The sequence below is a fragment of the Lepidochelys kempii genome, chromosome 4 (assembly GCF_965140265.1).
Source record: "Lepidochelys kempii isolate rLepKem1 chromosome 4, rLepKem1.hap2, whole genome shotgun sequence".
Lineage (NCBI taxonomy): Eukaryota > Metazoa > Chordata > Testudines > Cheloniidae > Lepidochelys > Lepidochelys kempii.
In genome coordinates, this window is record NC_133259.1 from 57,180,784 (window position 1) to 57,198,736 (window position 17,953).

Consider the following 17,953-nt stretch of genomic DNA (forward strand, 5'->3'; position numbering starts at 1 on the left):
AAATACATATATATGGCTACAGTTGGAGAAATATGTATGCTAGTATATTGCATTAAAGACTGAATGCTTATATGTAATTTATGGTAGATTTTTCAGGTATTCTTATTGAATTTTTAAAAGTAGTTTCGTAAGTTACTGAATGATGAAAAAATTCCATTGTGGAATGATTTGCTTAAAATCTGAAATGCCCTATCCCACTATTCACCTTATCAGAACATCATGACTGAGCCCCCTCTCCTGCACATTTTAGGAAGCCCACATGAGAGAGGCTCTTTACTGTTAACATTTGAAGCTGTATGGCTTTTACCTTAAAAAAAGATAGATAGCAAATAAAGCACGGAACTCTGCCTCTTCCACTGCACACCTGCTCTATTTTTTCAGTTTATAACTGTACCCAGAGTGGCCTTCCTTAGCTGAGCACAATCACCCGCCACCACCTCAATGCAAAATGCACAGTGTGATTTTTGGTACATCATGACTAGGTCAAATTTCAACGAGTTTTCATTAGTAAGCCAGTTCTCTCCTCACTGAGGACTATTTCCTTGTCAAATTTAAACTTTTTACCCCAAAGTCATTTAAGCAACAAAAAGTATGAAAAATATTACAAATATTTTTCCTTCATTTTCATATTCTAACACAGTTTTTGTTCATCTTAAAACTTTAATTCGTATACATTCCCCATTTGGGGAGAGAGTAAGCCTGGAAAATTTCACCCCACAGATAATAGTTATGGAAAGATATAATCAACAACAAACAGAATGGTAGAATAACAACATTCATTCAACTTTCACTGCAGCGGTCACTACCAGGCATAATGTTACTGCCACATAGTCAATGCATCACTAAGTCAAGAACTAGGCAATTACCATTCATGAAGTATTGGCAGATCAACCTCAGCACATTTTAACCTATTTCCACAGCTTGTGTAATAGCAAGGGTTAAACTATACGCCTTCATTGATTTCTGACCAAAATGCCACGGGCTCTACATAGAAAGTCAAAACTGTGTTTTCTAAACTTCTACTGAAAAGGTGACTGCACATCCAGTGCATGAGCTACAAGTTATGTCCATCCATATTAGGTGCCTATATACCTTTATACACTAAATAGAGTTGAATATAAGGGAGCTAAAATGTTGAAAAACTATAATGTTTTAAGTGCATTGTTTGATGGCCACACTGATAGTAAACTCCTCCATATTTTCCTCAAACCACCCACTCCGCAAGCTCCTGAAAAAAGAGAATGACTAGAAAGTGAACAGATCCTGGCTCTGGTCAGACCAAAGTGAGAGAGAGCCTAACTGTTCTACAGCTGAGGGCCCTCCATGGAAAATGCCCTGACAGAAACCCCTTCATTTAAACTGGGAAGGGCAACTCTATTTCAAGCATCTCCACTGAGCCCAACTGCAGAAGTATATCACCATGAGAAAGGTGGTTTTTCAGGTAACTGGGCCAAAAACCTTGAGAGAACCAGAACGAAACCAATTCAGAAGTGAAACTCCATCCAAAAAGCAGGCAAAACACATTTTACACTAGCGTTGGTTTCCAAGTGGTCTTAGAATGCATTACAGTAATGTAGTTTTGAGGTGACAGAAATGGGTGAAATTTTTCAAATAGTTTATTCACTGAAAAAATGCAATTTTGTTTGACTTGAATTTGTTAGTGAATTTGACAAGAATTTGACAAATAATTTCAGCCCCCATAAAATTTTTGGCCTACATTCACAAGCAGATGCTTCACCGAATGGCTGGTGCTGGTAGCATCTTGTTCCCTTTATATTCCTTAGCTCAGTGGTTTGGGTATTCAACTGGGATGTGAGAAACCCAGATTAGACTTCCCCACTGTGGAACAGGAGGATTTGAAGCTAGGTCCCTGGCCAGGTGCTCTAAAGGTTGGGGTGGGGCTGATCAACAATCAACTTTTCTCTACTTTTTTGATTCAACATTTCCAAAAAAGTTTGGATTCAGTCTGATCCAAACCAATTTTCTTTTCTTTTTTCACATTTTAAAGCCGTCAGCAAACAAACCAAAACCTGCAGTAATTCTCCCTGCTCTAGTGACAGATGAATGACTTGCTGTAGCAAGGTCTACATCTCTTCTTAGTCACAGACAAGAAAATAAACTCAGGCCTGGTTTACACTTAAAAGTTATATCAACTTAGCAACATCAGTTAGAGGTGTGGAAAAAAACACATCATAGACAGATAGCCATGCCGATAAAATTCGGAGTATAGATACAGTATGTCATTCGGGTAGATGCTTTTCCTATACGAACAGAAAATCTCCTTTTGTCAGTGTAGGCTGTGTCTACACTAGGGGGCTATGCAGGCACAGTTATGCCAACACAAAGTCCATAGTGAAGACATAGCCTTAGCCATGGCTAAGGCTAACAGAGCATCTGGTAGAAGACATTACAAATGGAAGCCACAATCCAAGACTGAGGTATGGGAAACAACTCAGAGAGATTCTATTGGTTTTCAAAGAACAGAGCTTCAGACAGCTAACTATTAACCAAGCTCTACTCTCAGACAGACACTGGGTAACTGACATAGTTGAATCAAGTGAGACAGAGAACAGTGTATTGTCAGCGTCCTACAGACTCCACACTCCATGTGTAACTGCCAGCTGCTAAACATATTTGTTGAGTAAGATGGGTGACAATGAAAGAGCCCACAGGATGGAAGAGCAATTGTCCAGAATTATCCCCTAAAACCTCTCTCTCAAAAAAAGAAGTTGCTCAAGGGTGACTCCTTCCCCTTCTGCTAGAGAATGCAGATGTATTCAAAACACCCTGTCATCCCCGGTACTGACAGCCAGTTGCGACCTGACGTGGTAGTCACCGATGAGGCCCAGAAAAAGATCATCCTCGTCGACGTCACGGTCTCCTTTGAGGACAGGACCCCAGCCTTCCGCAAAGCCCAAGCTCGTAAACTGGAAAAATACGCCCCCCTGGCTGACACCCTGAGAGCGAAGGGCTATGGGATGCAGATGGATGCCCTGATTGTCAGAGCCCTGGGTGCTTGGGACCCCTGCAACGAACGTGTGCTGCGGACCTGTGGGATTGGTCGATGCTAAGCACGGTTCATGCGGCGCCTCATGGTCTCACCACCATCCGATGGTCCAGGGACATCTACATCAAACACATCACTGGCCACTGACAGTACCAGGAGCCGGAACGACATTGTGCATCAACTATGAGAAAGGGACCGAGAGACTTTTTTCCATTGGACCATATGAACTGGAACCATAAACTCACTGAACATTAAATCTCATCAAATGAGGGTAAATCTATCCTCATCATCGTATCCACTCATTATACTCTACACCTGAACATAGCCATTATATGAACAACATACCCCCATATCTCAATGTCTGTACTTTGACCCGTTAAGCTTTTACCCCCAATCGGGGATATTGCAGATTATGTATTCCTTATGCCACCTGATCCTAAACCAAACTTCGCACCCCTTGATAATCTGTACCTTATTCCCTGATAACCAGAAACTTCTACGCTTAAACTCTGTACCATTTTTTTTATTTTATCATCGTCTTAATAAAATTATTAAATCAAAGTGATCTAAAGAATTAGCATGGACACTTGAGCCTCTTCCTTAGCTAGGAGGAGATATCAATCAGGACAGTTTCTAACCCACATACAGTCCTAGCTTCTCAATGACTGGGTTTAAGTGCAATTCATTCATGTCACTGCATTTGCAACTCAAAACAGCTTAACCTCTTCAAAACTGCAGGAGATTTTAAAACTTTCTTTGAAAAAGAATCAGTTTTGATCTTCAACCTCAATGTTAATTTCTCCAAACCAGCTGCCTCCCAGGTCTCAGGCAACAGCAGACCCTACACGGAAAACTCACCATGAAGAACAAATACCACAGCATGATCTTCCAGTGCTGAGCAGAGAAAGAGTACAAGGGAACAAAACTTTTTTCTACTACCAGATAACCATATAATAGTTCCCCTGGCAGAGGGAGCCCCGGTAAAGTTGCCTGCAGTGGCTGGCACCCACCCTGGAGTGACTTATCAGAATTCCATCTTATTGCTGTGACTATGGTGTGTTCTACACTAAGCAATTTCCCAAAATATAGTAAGATTCTGTCCATGCCATGAAGAGCTCAGAATTTAAGAAAATGGGGAGCATCATATAGATCAGAAAGCAGCATCACAGAAGCCTTCATTTCAAATAATATTAGTCAGATGTGCATTAATCTCCTGATTGCATTTCCAGTTGAATTATTTTCTAGCATCTAATGGAACACATATTCTACCCTGCATTTCAAACACTATGATTTACATTGGCTTTAGTTAATTCTTTACTAATACCACTTCTGTGACTAGATGCATAGCACTCAGTAATAGTGTCCCCATCCACTGTTTTAAAAAAGCATACATAATACCTCTAACATGCCCATCCTTAGTTGGTATAAATGAGGCCTGAGGTGACTTAAGCATCTGGGTATCTTGAACAGCAGCAGAATAGGTTGCCTTCTTCCCTCAGCTATACAAACAGCTAACTCAAATTATTTTTAAAATAAACTCTACAAGAGTACAAAACTATATACAGATATAGAACTCTGGGAAATTTGTAAATCATAAAGTGCTTTTTTATCTCAATATAATCTCGTGGTATGACACAAAATCTTGAAGCCTCAATATGTATAATCTAAAAAGAAAGTGAACAGTGTAGGAAACATCTGTAAGCATGAGTTCTCCAACACTACTTCTGATAAAATTCAGATCCAGACTTAAGGATACACTTGTCTGTTGATTTGTCCCTTAAACTCTCAAACTTTCCTCCTTTTGTCCAATAAAGCTGTGTTTGTCTTCTGTCCATTTGATTAACAAAGCAATTTATTAGAGAAGTTTTCCTTTTTCTGCTACAAAACAGCTATCTCTGATGAAAGCAAAGATTCTGTTGGCAGATGATCACCACAATTTAAATGGTAAAACCTCTAATTACTCGATTTTTTAGATATATAAGGAGCTTGGAAATTTGAAATGTTAATGTAGCCAAGATTACACTTTTCGGACTGCAAGCTTTAACAAAAATAAGCTACTAACACAGTTTCAAAGGTAATTGTTTTAAAGGATAATTAGGATATGCATTGAAATAACTTTCTACGTCTTTCACAGCAAATATCCTACAAAATCTGTCCTCAGCCACAAGACTTGTGCACTGTGATTCTCATTTTCAAACTCATTTTGAACTTTTTGAATATTCAGACACAAAGGAATTACACGGAAAATATCTTGATTAAAATATGCCCATCTAACATCAATTTAAAAAAAAAAATTGGAGCAACATCCAAAACCACCCCCAAGACATACACGGACGTTGCTCTGCATCTAATCCTTTCATATCTAATCCAGAGAGCTGCTAGCTTGGGCGCTTCTGGTGATCTCAGCTGCTAAGGGAACACAAACAAGTGGCTTTTGAGATAACCTAGACCCAATTCAACTAAAACTTTATAGTTATCATTATAGTTAGTCATCACATTACATTTCACTTGACAGTAAATTAGAAACAGTGCAGATCACAGAGCATATGTGTTGTCTGCAAGAAACACCATTCAACCAACCAGCAAGAAGCCACATTCTGCACCAGCTGACGTTTCCAAGTAATTTGAGGATTTAGTCTAATGTAAAGGACACTGTAGAAATCAAAGTGGATCACTGTTGCAAAATTTGCCTCTGAAAGAAAAAGCCTGAGACACAGGATATCCAGAAGAAGCTGAAAATGCAACAAGACTTTAGTATCAGGTAATTTCCAGTGTGTGTGGGGAAGGGGTGTATGTCAAATTATAATACAAAACTAACTCTAATCACATACCTCCACATGGGAAAACACCATGTCAGACTGCTCACTAATGCATAATTAGAGATATTAAGGAATATTGGGATTATAGATATTAAGAAATAGTGTGTTATTATTGTGTTACTGTACATGTTGGAGCTATGCAGGATTTATTTATAAGGCATTGGAGTCGGTCAGTGAAAAGTGGTGATTAAATGATGTATGGGTTAAGTTAAAGAAAGACATTCCCTTGCTTTTGAAGGTTTCCCCCTTAAGTAACCTTAAATGATTATGGGAATTTAATTATATGGTAAGATAACACGATCATGGAACTAGATAGACACCTGGATTCTAACCTCCACAGATGGTAAGCTTCACCTTTTGAATATAAGTATTTGCTGCTTTAGATGCTTCTAAGGTTTCTATTTTATTTTTGGTTTGCTCCATGCACAATGCACATTAACATATGTGCTCTGAGCTCACTCACTACCACCAAATTAAAAATGTATCATAAGTCAAAAGTGTGTGACATTTAGTGCATTTTCCTTCTCAGCTATAGCCCCATTCTGAAATCTGGTCCATAAGACAACTTGAAGGAACATGGGATATGTTAATTTCCCTCCCACACCTACCATATGAAACATGCATTTTATCCATGTTTTACTAAAAATCTAATGGATACAGTATGTGATTATATTGAGGCAAAGGAAAACTATGTTAATTTTTTGAAAAAGAAAATACCAAGATAGAGTTAATGTTTTAAAATATTGGTCTTATTTTAAAAATACCTCAGAATGTGTCTTTTACTCTTAGAGTTACAAGAGGGAAGAGGAACAAGTAAGCACCTAGAGAATTTAATCATTAACAATGAACCATACTATAACTTTTTTTGTCTTCTTCCTAAATGGGAGTTGCAGTCATTTGAAGGGGCTTTGTGTAGTTTTCGTGGCCAGTTCTGGTAAGTGATGCAATATCCGCATTTGAGTCTGTCAGAATAGACTAATTCTATAGTTAAATCAAGGGAAATTAGATCCACTACAACAAAGCTTCTAAGACAATGATGAACCTGTCAGACAGAGGCTAATTACTTTTCTTGTGTATATCCTGTGACAATTTGGCTGATTTGCTGCAAAAAGAATACTTTTAGATTTTTTAAATATTGCAGAGAGTAACAACCTACCATTTTAGAAGCATCAGAAAATTAATAGAACATATTCTATCTAATTCTCTGCTTTACCCCAGATTACTGTATACTTCTCACCTGACTGCCACAGTAGCTAAGGAGAAAGCTTATAAACATATAGAGACAAAAGGAGAAATATTTTAGACAGCTTTATTAAAGACTGGAGTTTTTCCGGATCAATATAATATTTCAAGGAAACAACTCCATTACTGGATCTGACAGAAGAGTTGTGGCACACATATTTACTTGTGTATATATACACACACACATTCATGTGGACCCCTTCAAGGGTTTAGTGATACATCCAGAGCAATTTTAGGGGAAAATGTTTATTCAATGATGATTATGTCAGACCTTTAACATGAAGGAACTTTGTCCCAAAATAGCATACACAGGCTCCTAATACATTCTGATATCATCCATTTAAAAGGAATATCAGACTATCTTAGGACTTCACTCTTTTTGCTGGTTTAATTACTCAGACAGGATGGCGGGCTAGACTACATGGTGCTTGTAGTTTCAGCGTTCTCTATGCATTTCTGATAAATGGGAAAAGAATAGATGACCTGGCAGAAGGCTCAGACAATAACATGTGATTTACAGGACATGAATGCAGCTACTATAAGATTTATCTGACAGCCCTCTCCGATAGTGGACTGTTGAGTATCCGATGGAATGATTTCTAGTCTGGAAAGTCTACTACTGAGTAGCCATACACATTATTTATTTATTAGATGTTTTGGGTTGAAACCATTTTTAAATGATGCACTTCACAATGCTCAGCCATAAATTTAGCTTTAAACCCTAGAAGGGAGGTAGTGTTATTGGAATGTATGTCAGACTGAATTAGGATGAGCAACACAACGCTTTTATAAAGTGGCCTTGAATGCAACGTCGATTCTTTCAAAAATGATATTAATGTCAAATAAGCAGAAACACTTTGCAGTAATAGTAAATGAAGGATTCCTTTTTGTTTTGATAGATTTATATAAATGTAAGTACACACACACAAAGTCTCAAATTTAGCGTGTCAGTCAAAAAACTACTTTTTGATAATTGTATGGAGAATAATCCTTACTCTGGTACATCAATCTGGGTTTAAAATAAGAAGTTTGGGTACTGTACAACATTCAATTATTTAATATTTTCATAAACCAGGGGAGATGAGTAAATTTAAATAAGGAGCACAACAACAAAATTTTTACACGTAAATGCAAGGGGGATGTCTAAATAGCGGACTTGAAAAACTTGAACTACGTAGAAAGATTTCTTTTCAACAGATGTTGTAGTTACTCTTTAAAAATTACTTTACCTAGGAAATGGTTGATTTTCTCCATTTTCCTGGATAAACAATAATAAAATCTCAAACCTTTTTTGCTGCAACAACGTATGATTTTATTACTGTATTGTGTGCTTCTTGGAAAAGAAGAAATGTCCCAGTCTTATACATTGAATTTTTGTTTTTGTTTAAGGTATCGGTATGTAATTGCTATTGGCGTAATACTTTAATAGGGCAAGTACTGAGAAAGAGATTAGGTACAAAACACTGAAGACATCAATCAGAACAGCCCTCCACTTTCATAAAATGTCTGACAAATTTTTGAAGTTTTAAATCAAAATTGTACATGCTTAATTTGTAACTATTGCATTATTTATGTGATTAAAAACTAGTTTTTGACCTGATCTTTCGATCTTTGGCACTCCATCCTCTCCATCTCCTCTTAAAAATTAATTATAATTTTAGCAAGAGGATACCACTTCACTTCCCACCCTATCTTGGGCCAAAATATATATAAATATATATCAATCAAACTCAACCCCATCTCCTCCCGGTATCTGTAAAACGTCTAGTTGAAATTCAATTTCATATCTCTCATGCAGCAAAAGACAGTTCACTTTTTAACAAAATAAATCACTTTTGTGATTGCCATGCTGACCTCTTTGAATTAGGAAAATTCAAAGTGAAAAATGTAATTATCACCCCCAGAACTATCTGTACACATCTGGAGCTAATTTTGGCTTCATTTCTCGCATCATTTTTCATATTCTGCCAAATATTACAACTGCTATGTAACTTTTAAGAGTCAGGTGTGACTTTATTGGTTTATTTCAACTCTTACTCAAAACACGCTCATCCTTCGCTACTAATGCTACTAAGCAATCACCATATCCTCCATTTGATTAGATTAGCATTAAATAGCACTGTGACATGTATGACAAATAGGTGCATTAGAGTGGGTCATTTATTCCTTATACTTTCAACTTCCAACAACCAAGTATGAGACATACTGTACAGAGGACAGTACTGTCCTCTGCAATTTTCAATGTGTTTTTTAAAAAGAAAGAGATTACCTTACAAAAAAAAATAAATGGCAATTACAATGTAACAGGCTAACCAGACCATCTTAAAAAGAAATGTTTTTAGAATCTCAAATCACTAGTTTTTAAAAGAAAAATAGAAGAGTATAACAAGTTTTATATAGGTTTCCAAGTAACATCTATTTATTTTTTTAAATAATCAACAGTAAATTTGTATTCTAAGACTGTAGAGTGGCTAGGTACACTTTCAGAAAATAATAGCAATATTTATGATGAGCAATTATTTCCAAGTTCCCAAAGTTCCATGAAAGATATTAAGTAAAACTTCCAAAAAACAAATATACACCCTTGATATTTTCTGCAGAAGATCGGGAAATTATGTAAAAAAAATTCTGATTACATCCGTGAATAATAAGCCCACTAGAAACATAACTACTCTTCACTAGTTCATTGTAAAATCCATTAGGTGTAATCTCCAGAAGTAATTGTTCTTATTGCACTTTATTGACAATGGAGACTATTGATTTTTCACACCTTACTATGATTCTTTCATTTGTATTCATGAAATGTCCATCAGCACAGTCTAAATAAATTTGGCAATATAGGCACTAAAACGAATAAATCGATGTGAAGAAACATTAATTTTGCATTATCCTTATTCATCAGGCAAGTAAACCATAAGGGTTATAAATGAAGGTCAAAGGTTTTTAAATGGGTCAGAACCCTTGACCTCCAGACCAATACCCTTCCCATTAAAAAAGGCTATTTTAAAGTTTTAAGTAGGGGAATTTACTACCAGGTATCATTTTTAAAGCACCCAAAAGAAAAGTTCAATAAAAACATTCTTCTATTTAATTACAACAGAGAAAGCAAGAGGACACCAAAAGTACATCCATTTGATGAAGTGCATATCATTCTTTAACTACAACTGTAAGAAGGTTATCCAGGTTCTTATCAAGACTACCCAAAGAGATTTTTAGAGCATCTAAGGTGATTTTGTCTTCAGGAATGTAGAAAATCTCAAAGTGTTGACCATCACAGCCACTTTCATATATTTTCTTTCCTCAGATTCAAAAGTACTTGCCAAAAACAATTAACAACAAGGATTTCAAAATTATTTATCACTCATTTTATAACCTCTACACAAAAGAAAAAAAGCTCACTTATCCCAGAGGATTTCAAGTGCCACTATACAAGGTGCAGAAATCAATCTGTTTCCCTAATCTTAATACTTTATTTTCTCTTATGAAAAGAGCAGCAAGGAATTAGACTTCAAGACTGAGGTTATGTAAACGCTCGACATTTTTAATGTGACACAAAAACCTCAGTGTCTTCACTCACCTGAAATGTCATAATTAGTATAATGTCATAATCCATTGGCAATCAAAGTGTCCAGAATGTAGCCATTCTGGACTACAGTTAAAAATATATTCTAATTGTAAGCATGTTTACCGTAACTTCAGCTATTTATCAAAGGCAGCAATTTCAGCCACACAACTTTTCTACAGTATTACTACTACTACTATCAATTAAAACTCACCTGAGAGCAAAGTAACATGACCAACTCCACCACTGAACTACTAGATTTCATGCAGACCAGACCTACAAAAAGAAAAAGGGATTTAATTATACTTAGGTTTGTATTTATGTGGTATTGGGTATTAAACTTATTAAACATCTAGTACATTTGTTTTAATATATAAAAGTAACTATGTCTTAAACAGCATCTTTGCAATCAATTAAAACTGAATTTTTACACTTACATTTAAATGTATATTAGCTCCAAACTATATTAGCTTATAATTCATATGCTTAAATTGGAGATCATAATTCAATTACTGTTTTGAAAAATTAACTTATGCCATAAAATGCTACCTCAGATTTATTTAACTGCAATTGCATATATATTTGTGTTTCAAAATACTAGCATAAGCGTGAATAGCACATGGTATATTGATCCATAGTATCTACGCTTTACTATTTTGGGGAGGATTGGTCATTATCTATGCAGAGAAAGGAAATGGCTCTATGACCTTTGCTTTCTCCATTGCACTTTCTCCCTTCAACCCCCTAGCTATCAATCAAGTTTCCATTTTGTTTCATGGCAGCAGACATCCCAAACACTCTTATTAGTACTTTGACCCATGACCCCACACTAAACCTTAGCAGAAGTGCAAACAGTTACCTATTATATATATATCTTGTTTATAAACTAATTTGATTATTATTATTATTTACAATTCACATTTCATTTTGGCTTGTCTACGGAACATCAAAGTTGCTTTTCAACTTTTGCTTTCATCTATTATAGAAAATGTTCTCTTTTATTATGCTTTTGGGTATTATGGAGGCATTGGTTGCAACCCCATAGTTAAGGGTACGTTCTGAACTGGGCTTAAAATGGGGCATATATTTCTCCACTTGTAGATGTTTTTTCAGTATGAAATTTCAGTGTTAGAAAACGTGAAGGACAAATGCTATTTAGTACAGGTTGAACCTCTCTAGTCCGACACCCTCGGGACCTGACCAGTGCCGAACCAGAAAATTTGCCAAACCATGGGAGGTCAATATGTAGTGAGTGGGTCTCTGTTTATTTTTATCTCGCTGACACGAGTGAATTTCAATAAATTGAACAACGCTTGCAACACCGCCTAGCCAAAGCTTACCGGCTCTCTTCATAATAAACTGTTAGTGTTGTTACACAATTTTATTGTATTGGCACAAGGAAATAAGTAGATAAAGCATAAAAAACATAAAATAAAATCATGCTGGACCACGGATGTTGCCGGACCAGAGAGTGCTGGACTAGAGAGGTTCAACCTGTAGCTCTGTTTTGTGTAATAAGGCTCAATAGGAAATGTTTGAAATTAATTTGTGGTAGCCATATCTGTCTGTCTATATCTATATACAAACACAACAAAAACTGGTAGGGGGTAAATTATCTAGATCTGGTACAATAGGTAGTTCTTAAGAAGATATTTGAGATTAAGGATCATTTTTTTGCTGTTATACTTCAGAACTGAAAGTTTATCATCAGAATCAGGCACAAAATCTTCGAAGAAGCTCAAGAAGTGCCCTTTTTCAAAGTGACGACAGGGATCTAATGTTCCCAATACAACTGAGGCCTTAGGCTGCTCTAAATCAATGTGGCTGCTATTTTCCTATAAATCTAGGCAGCCCTTAGTAAAGATGGTGTAATCTTTGCCCCATTATGGTGTCCCTGAAGCACTGTGGGTACCAACTCTTCCCTGAAACAATCCTTAATAGCATGTTCTGTGTACCTCTATTCAGACAAGCACTGAAGGCACTTGACCCAGTGGGTACGAAAGCACGGTCTGCTACCACCATGTTTCTGCCAGAGACCCCAGACACCCTGCCTCTGTGACCCATTCCTTCTTATCTAAATTCCAACAGCCATAGACCCTCTGTCTCCAGGAAGAAGAGAGCCACAGCTAATTCACTTCCAGCAGATTCATCAAAATTGCTACCCCTTCCATTATTCCTAACAGTTGTGAAGTCAAGATAACCCTGAAGACAGCAAACCCTATCTTGTCAGGAGGCAGAGAGAGGGGCACTGTGAAAAGCAGGTGAGCATGCAGTGCAGGAGAACATGGTGGGCTGGAGGGGGAAAGCTTTTTGGGATTTCCAGGGCAATATGGAGGGCAGGAAGGGTAAGTGGGAGTAAGAGAGCACCTCTGCAGAGCGGGTAAAGCAAGGCTTCCCTCTCACCGAACCAACTCGGGGACGAGCTGGAAGAAGGGGACCAGCATAAATGCTACATCACCCCACACAGCAGGATAGACAATAGAAGGAGAAGCCTGTCAAACCTGAGGAGGAGAAGCCTGAGGACTAAGTGGGGCCAACAGTGCAAGAAGCTTGCTAAGGCCCTACAGTGGGCTGAGTTGCAACCCAGCTCCAGTAGAAGAGCTGGCTCCTGCCCAAAGGAGAAGACACACATTCAGAGATAACCCTGGGGGGAATGGGAATAGAGTTCAAAGAATATACTTCAGGGGAACCCTGAAAGCAGGAGATAACTTGTGAGTATTTGGGACTTTTTTGTTATGGCCCCTTTTGTATGGGGTTTTATAATAAACCAGCTTCAAAGAGGGTATTATTTAGTCAAGCAATCTCAAGAGTGCCTAAAGTGGAGATACTGGCTTCCTGAGAAGGAAAACTGGGGCAGAGAGTACATGCGCCACCACACTAACTCAGCAGGGGGAGCATTTCAGAGCAGGCACGCCCTATAGCAGTCTGAATATTGCTTAAATATTTCCACCTAGCTGAAATACAAATAAAATAAGACCTATATATAAATAGGCAAGAATTGCATGTAGCTACAGTTTCCAATTAAGTTTTGAATTGTAAAGAGTTTTAGTTTGTAAAATTAGGTTATTTTAACAGTTTAAAATTAGTTTATGTAGAGTTTTCTTTAGAGCCTTCACGTTCGGCGAAAAAAATTAAAAATGGAAACTTACTTGTACCTTCTATCAGCAGCTCCTGCCCATGGCTACCCAAAAGAGTGCGAGAAAGGAAGGGAGCAAAATCCACAAAAATCTCTCTCAGAAGAGGGGCAGCCTTTTCCAAAGCATGTTCAAGCCTCTCTGTAATACTAATTAGAAGATATGTAAGATTAATGAGAGAACAAGAAGTCAAATTTTCATAGGAAGAATTATTTTTGACATTATCATCAAATTTGACACGATACAAAATTTATTAACAGGAATCAGCTCCCAACCAATGCCCTTTCACAAAATTACTTTGTAATATATTCAGTTTAAGGACATGATCCAGCACCCATTGAAATCAGTGGAAAGATTCCCAAGTTCAACAGTTCCCAAGTTCACTGAACCAGGCCTTAAATTATTAACCATGTCTTAATAAATAGTTTATAGGAACATGCCAATAAATTACATCATCAAAAAACGAGTGGTCTCCAAACTTTTTGGCTCGCGCATCCCCAGGGTGACCTGCCACAGGGGCACCGCCAACGGAAGAAGACCAGAAGACCTGCCGAAGGCACACCGCCAATGGAAGCAGTTCCGCCGGACGGGAATACCAGCCGTGGACGTGCAGAGCTGCCGCCGAAAAAAAAAAACGGCGGAGTGCCATCCGGCGGCACTACTGCTGCCGCGCACCCCAGTTTGGAGACCACTGATCTAAACATGCAATTAAAGTAGTTACCTCATATTTGAAGCAGAATCCTCTGGAACAGAAGAAACCGTAGGCACAGGTGGCAATTTTGAATTAGATGATCCACTGCCTACGAAAGAAAGAGAGAACTCATCAGATGGGAAGCCTGGGCAAGAAGGATAGACCACAGGAAAAGAAGTCAAACACTCAAGTTTGAACCCTAGCATACTAATTACTTGCAAACATGCGTGACCTTGGGGCCAAGGTGGGCGAGGCTTTTTATGGAGGCGGCGGCAGGGGCTGTGGGGAGGAATGACACAGCAATGTGGGCACAAACACCCCTGAAGTTGACACCCATGACAACTGCCCTGCTCACCTTCCCCTAAAACTGGCCCTCTTTGGGCAAATCCCTTCACCTCTTTGTTTTTTTGGTCTGTAAAAAAGGAATACCACCAACATACATTCCTACTTCATAGGTGTGTTTCAACAATCATTTTTTAATAATTCTATAGTTCAAACATGAATTAATTTAGGGGATTCTTATGGCCAGGTTACACAGGAGATAAAACTAGATGACCATTTCTCTTATAATCTATGAATGCTTGTGAAAGTTTGAAAAAAGTAAAATTGTAAGTATTATTGAGAGTGCAGGCTTCATTAAGTCCTGGTATCTTACCTAATTTTCATACATACATAAATCTACATGTGAAGTTAAATAGGAGTGTTTTAAGTATATCATATACTTTTTCTTTTTTATTGCTAAAGAGCTCTCCCATACTCTCTGAGCACCTTGAACAGAGAATCCCACTAATTTTTTCCCGTTAAAAGTTCTCTGTCAGCTCAATGTATAATACTAAAACCACCTTCCTTACAGTTAAGGAACATAGGAGATAGAACAACAGATCTAATTCACCATATTTAGTCTAGCATCCTTCTTTTGGTAGCGTCTCAAAAATTTTTCCTGATGAACATGCCAAGCATGGAAAATTTTGAGCCGAAATTTGACAATTGCAGCTGAAAATGGGTCTTATAACAGGAAGCATCAAGCAACCTTAATAATAGACAAGGCTACCAGCCCTACCTATACTCAAAAACATAGAACACCACCCTCTTAAAATACAAAACACAAAAAGTAAGTAATAGGTCCAGTTCAGTAAAGGGAAGATAATCAGAGGGCCAACGCTGAAAAAAACCGTAAGGGACAAAATTAGCCCTGGTCTACACTGGGGTGGGGGGGTGGGAATCAACCTAAGTTACGCAACTTCAGCTACTTGAATAACATAGCTGAAGTCTACGTACTTAGATCAACTTACCGTGGTGTCTTCACCGCGGTGAGTTGACTGCTGCCGCTCCGCCGTTGACTCCGCCTGCGCCTCTTGCAACGGTGGAGTATAGCAGTCAATGGGAGAGCACTTGTGGGTCAATTTATCACTGCTAGACTAGACGCGATAAATCAATCCCTGCTGGATCAATCGCTGCCCAGCGGGTAGTGGAGACATAGCCTTTGTGCTGAAATCTGAGGGTATGTCTACACTGCAATTAAACACCTGTTGCTGGCCCGTGTCAGCTGACTCAGGCTCATGGGGCTGTTTAACTGTGGTGTAAGCCCTCGGAGGGCCCCAGAATCCAGGCTCCAGCGCAGGCCTGTTCTTCTACACTGCAATTAAACAGTCCTTTAGCCCAATCTCCATGAGCCCAAGTCAGCTGACATGGGCCAGCCACAGGTGTTTAACTGCAGTGCAGACATACCCAACAGTTCAATATCAGGCTCAACATAGCAAAGCTGATGCTGCCTTCAGATGCAAAATGGAAATCCTAACCAGCAGGCTCTGTGAGCACAGATACTGACAGTACAAGTCTGAAGGAATTGTTTTTAAATGTGGCCAGGACCAACACCAGTATGTAAGTTTTTTTGGATTTGTTTTTTTTTGTTTTTTTTTTTAAAAAGCTTCCAATTTAGGGCCTAATTTTCAAATGTGGACTTCTATTTTTTTGTGAGCAAAATTTTATGGCTGAGATTCATTTAAGCTTTAACTGTAATTCATGGTATAATTTGTTATTTGCACATTTGGAGATAATTTTGGAAATTATTCAGGACAGAATTAAAGTTGGGTGGGCAGCATAAATTGGGTAATGTGGAAGTGAGTGACGAAGGTTTATATGACTGCAAGAAAATGCTGGATCCCTTAACTGCTCATTTCCAGCCATTATAAGCTTGGGAGAAGGGCGGGGGAGGGGTTAAGAATAGTTTTTTAAAGTATCATGTTTTTGGATGTTAGCTGGATTTTACTGAAACATGTTTTCAACATAAACACTTCTTAAATTATTTTGAGAATAAGTAGTAGTTCATAACCGTATAATTGTTTTTTTTTTAATACAGTTTCTTTGAACACTATTTCTTTTACATATTCAAAAAAAATTAAAAGAGACATTAAGTACAAAAAAATCAGTCAGATGATGTGGTAAGAATTAAGAGACTAGACTGTTAGATACAACCTTCTGTATAGAGAAGCAACATACAGACAGTGATGAACTTCTTGTGACACTGAATTTCACAGATTGACTCAAATGCTCTGTAAAGGACTATATATTTACTGGTTTTTCTTTCATTGAATGACCCCTGTTCTTGGAATATGTGGCAGGATTAAAAAAGACTATCTAATCAGTTTTCATTATATCCTTTATAATAAAATACCTCTTAACTTTTTGCCTTTCCAGTAAAAGCAGTCTGTCTTTGCATTTTCCCCTTGGAGCCCAGCAATAGCCAACCAAGTACTTATGCAGCAAGCCCTCAACCAGTTTGTAAATGCTCCCTTCCTACTCACACCTCCAAGATTGAATACACCTTCTCTATAGCATGCCCAGATCTTGCCACTCCATGATGCTAGGCTGAACAAAAGAACTCAAAATGTAAGATTCCCAGAAAATATTCTCAACATACAAAATGCATTTTGTATTAGTATTTCCTTCAGACATGTCCACCAGAATATATTTAAAATCTAGGATAAAGAGGTTGTTGTTAGAAGATTGCCACAAATACAAGGAGCTATTATGACCTAGTGAGGTTTTAATGTTACCATCTATCAAAGATGTGATGGTATCAAGTATCACAGCAGCACCCAGTTAAGGGCTTATATAATCTAATACTAAGGTGGGATGTTCTTTAAACATCAGAGAGATGGGAGACATTCTAATATTTTTAGCCAAAATGAAAAATCTCTCAAGAAAACATGGAAGAACCCAAAGAATCATCTTTCAGGTTAGTGAAACGGTGTAATAAAATACCACGAGGCTACCCTTGGTTCTGGTTAACTTTCACTATTTTATACTGCCATGCACTGGCATTAGTATAAATGTTGATGGATGCAGAAAGGCCATTACTCATGACACAACTGCTGTTTTTCCTTGTAGTAACTAAAACTAATTGTGCACTATAGAGACAGACTAAATGGAATAGCAAAACCTGTACAATATACTGCATACATGCTTAAATTATTAAAATCAGTACTGAAGTTAAAA

The 17,953-nt window shown here is 37.8% G+C and overlaps 1 protein-coding gene across 3 annotated transcripts in view; it reads right to left on the reverse strand.

Annotated features, from left to right (window-relative positions):
- The window catches only part of LRBA (LPS responsive beige-like anchor protein), a 559,255-nt gene that overhangs the window by 389,040 nt on the left and 152,262 nt on the right, over positions 1-17,953 (reverse strand). For 2 of the 3 annotated variants that reach the window (XM_073341331.1, XM_073341329.1), the window contains exons 32-34: positions 14,486-14,564; positions 13,780-13,913; positions 10,845-10,906 (exon numbers count right to left, since the gene is read on the reverse strand). In XM_073341331.1, coding sequence (XP_073197432.1) covers positions 10,845-10,906; positions 13,780-13,913; positions 14,486-14,564 — 275 coding nt within the window. The remainder of the gene's footprint in view (positions 1-10,844; positions 10,907-13,779; positions 13,914-14,485; positions 14,565-17,953) is intronic. The other variant, XM_073341330.1, reaches the window with a different exon arrangement.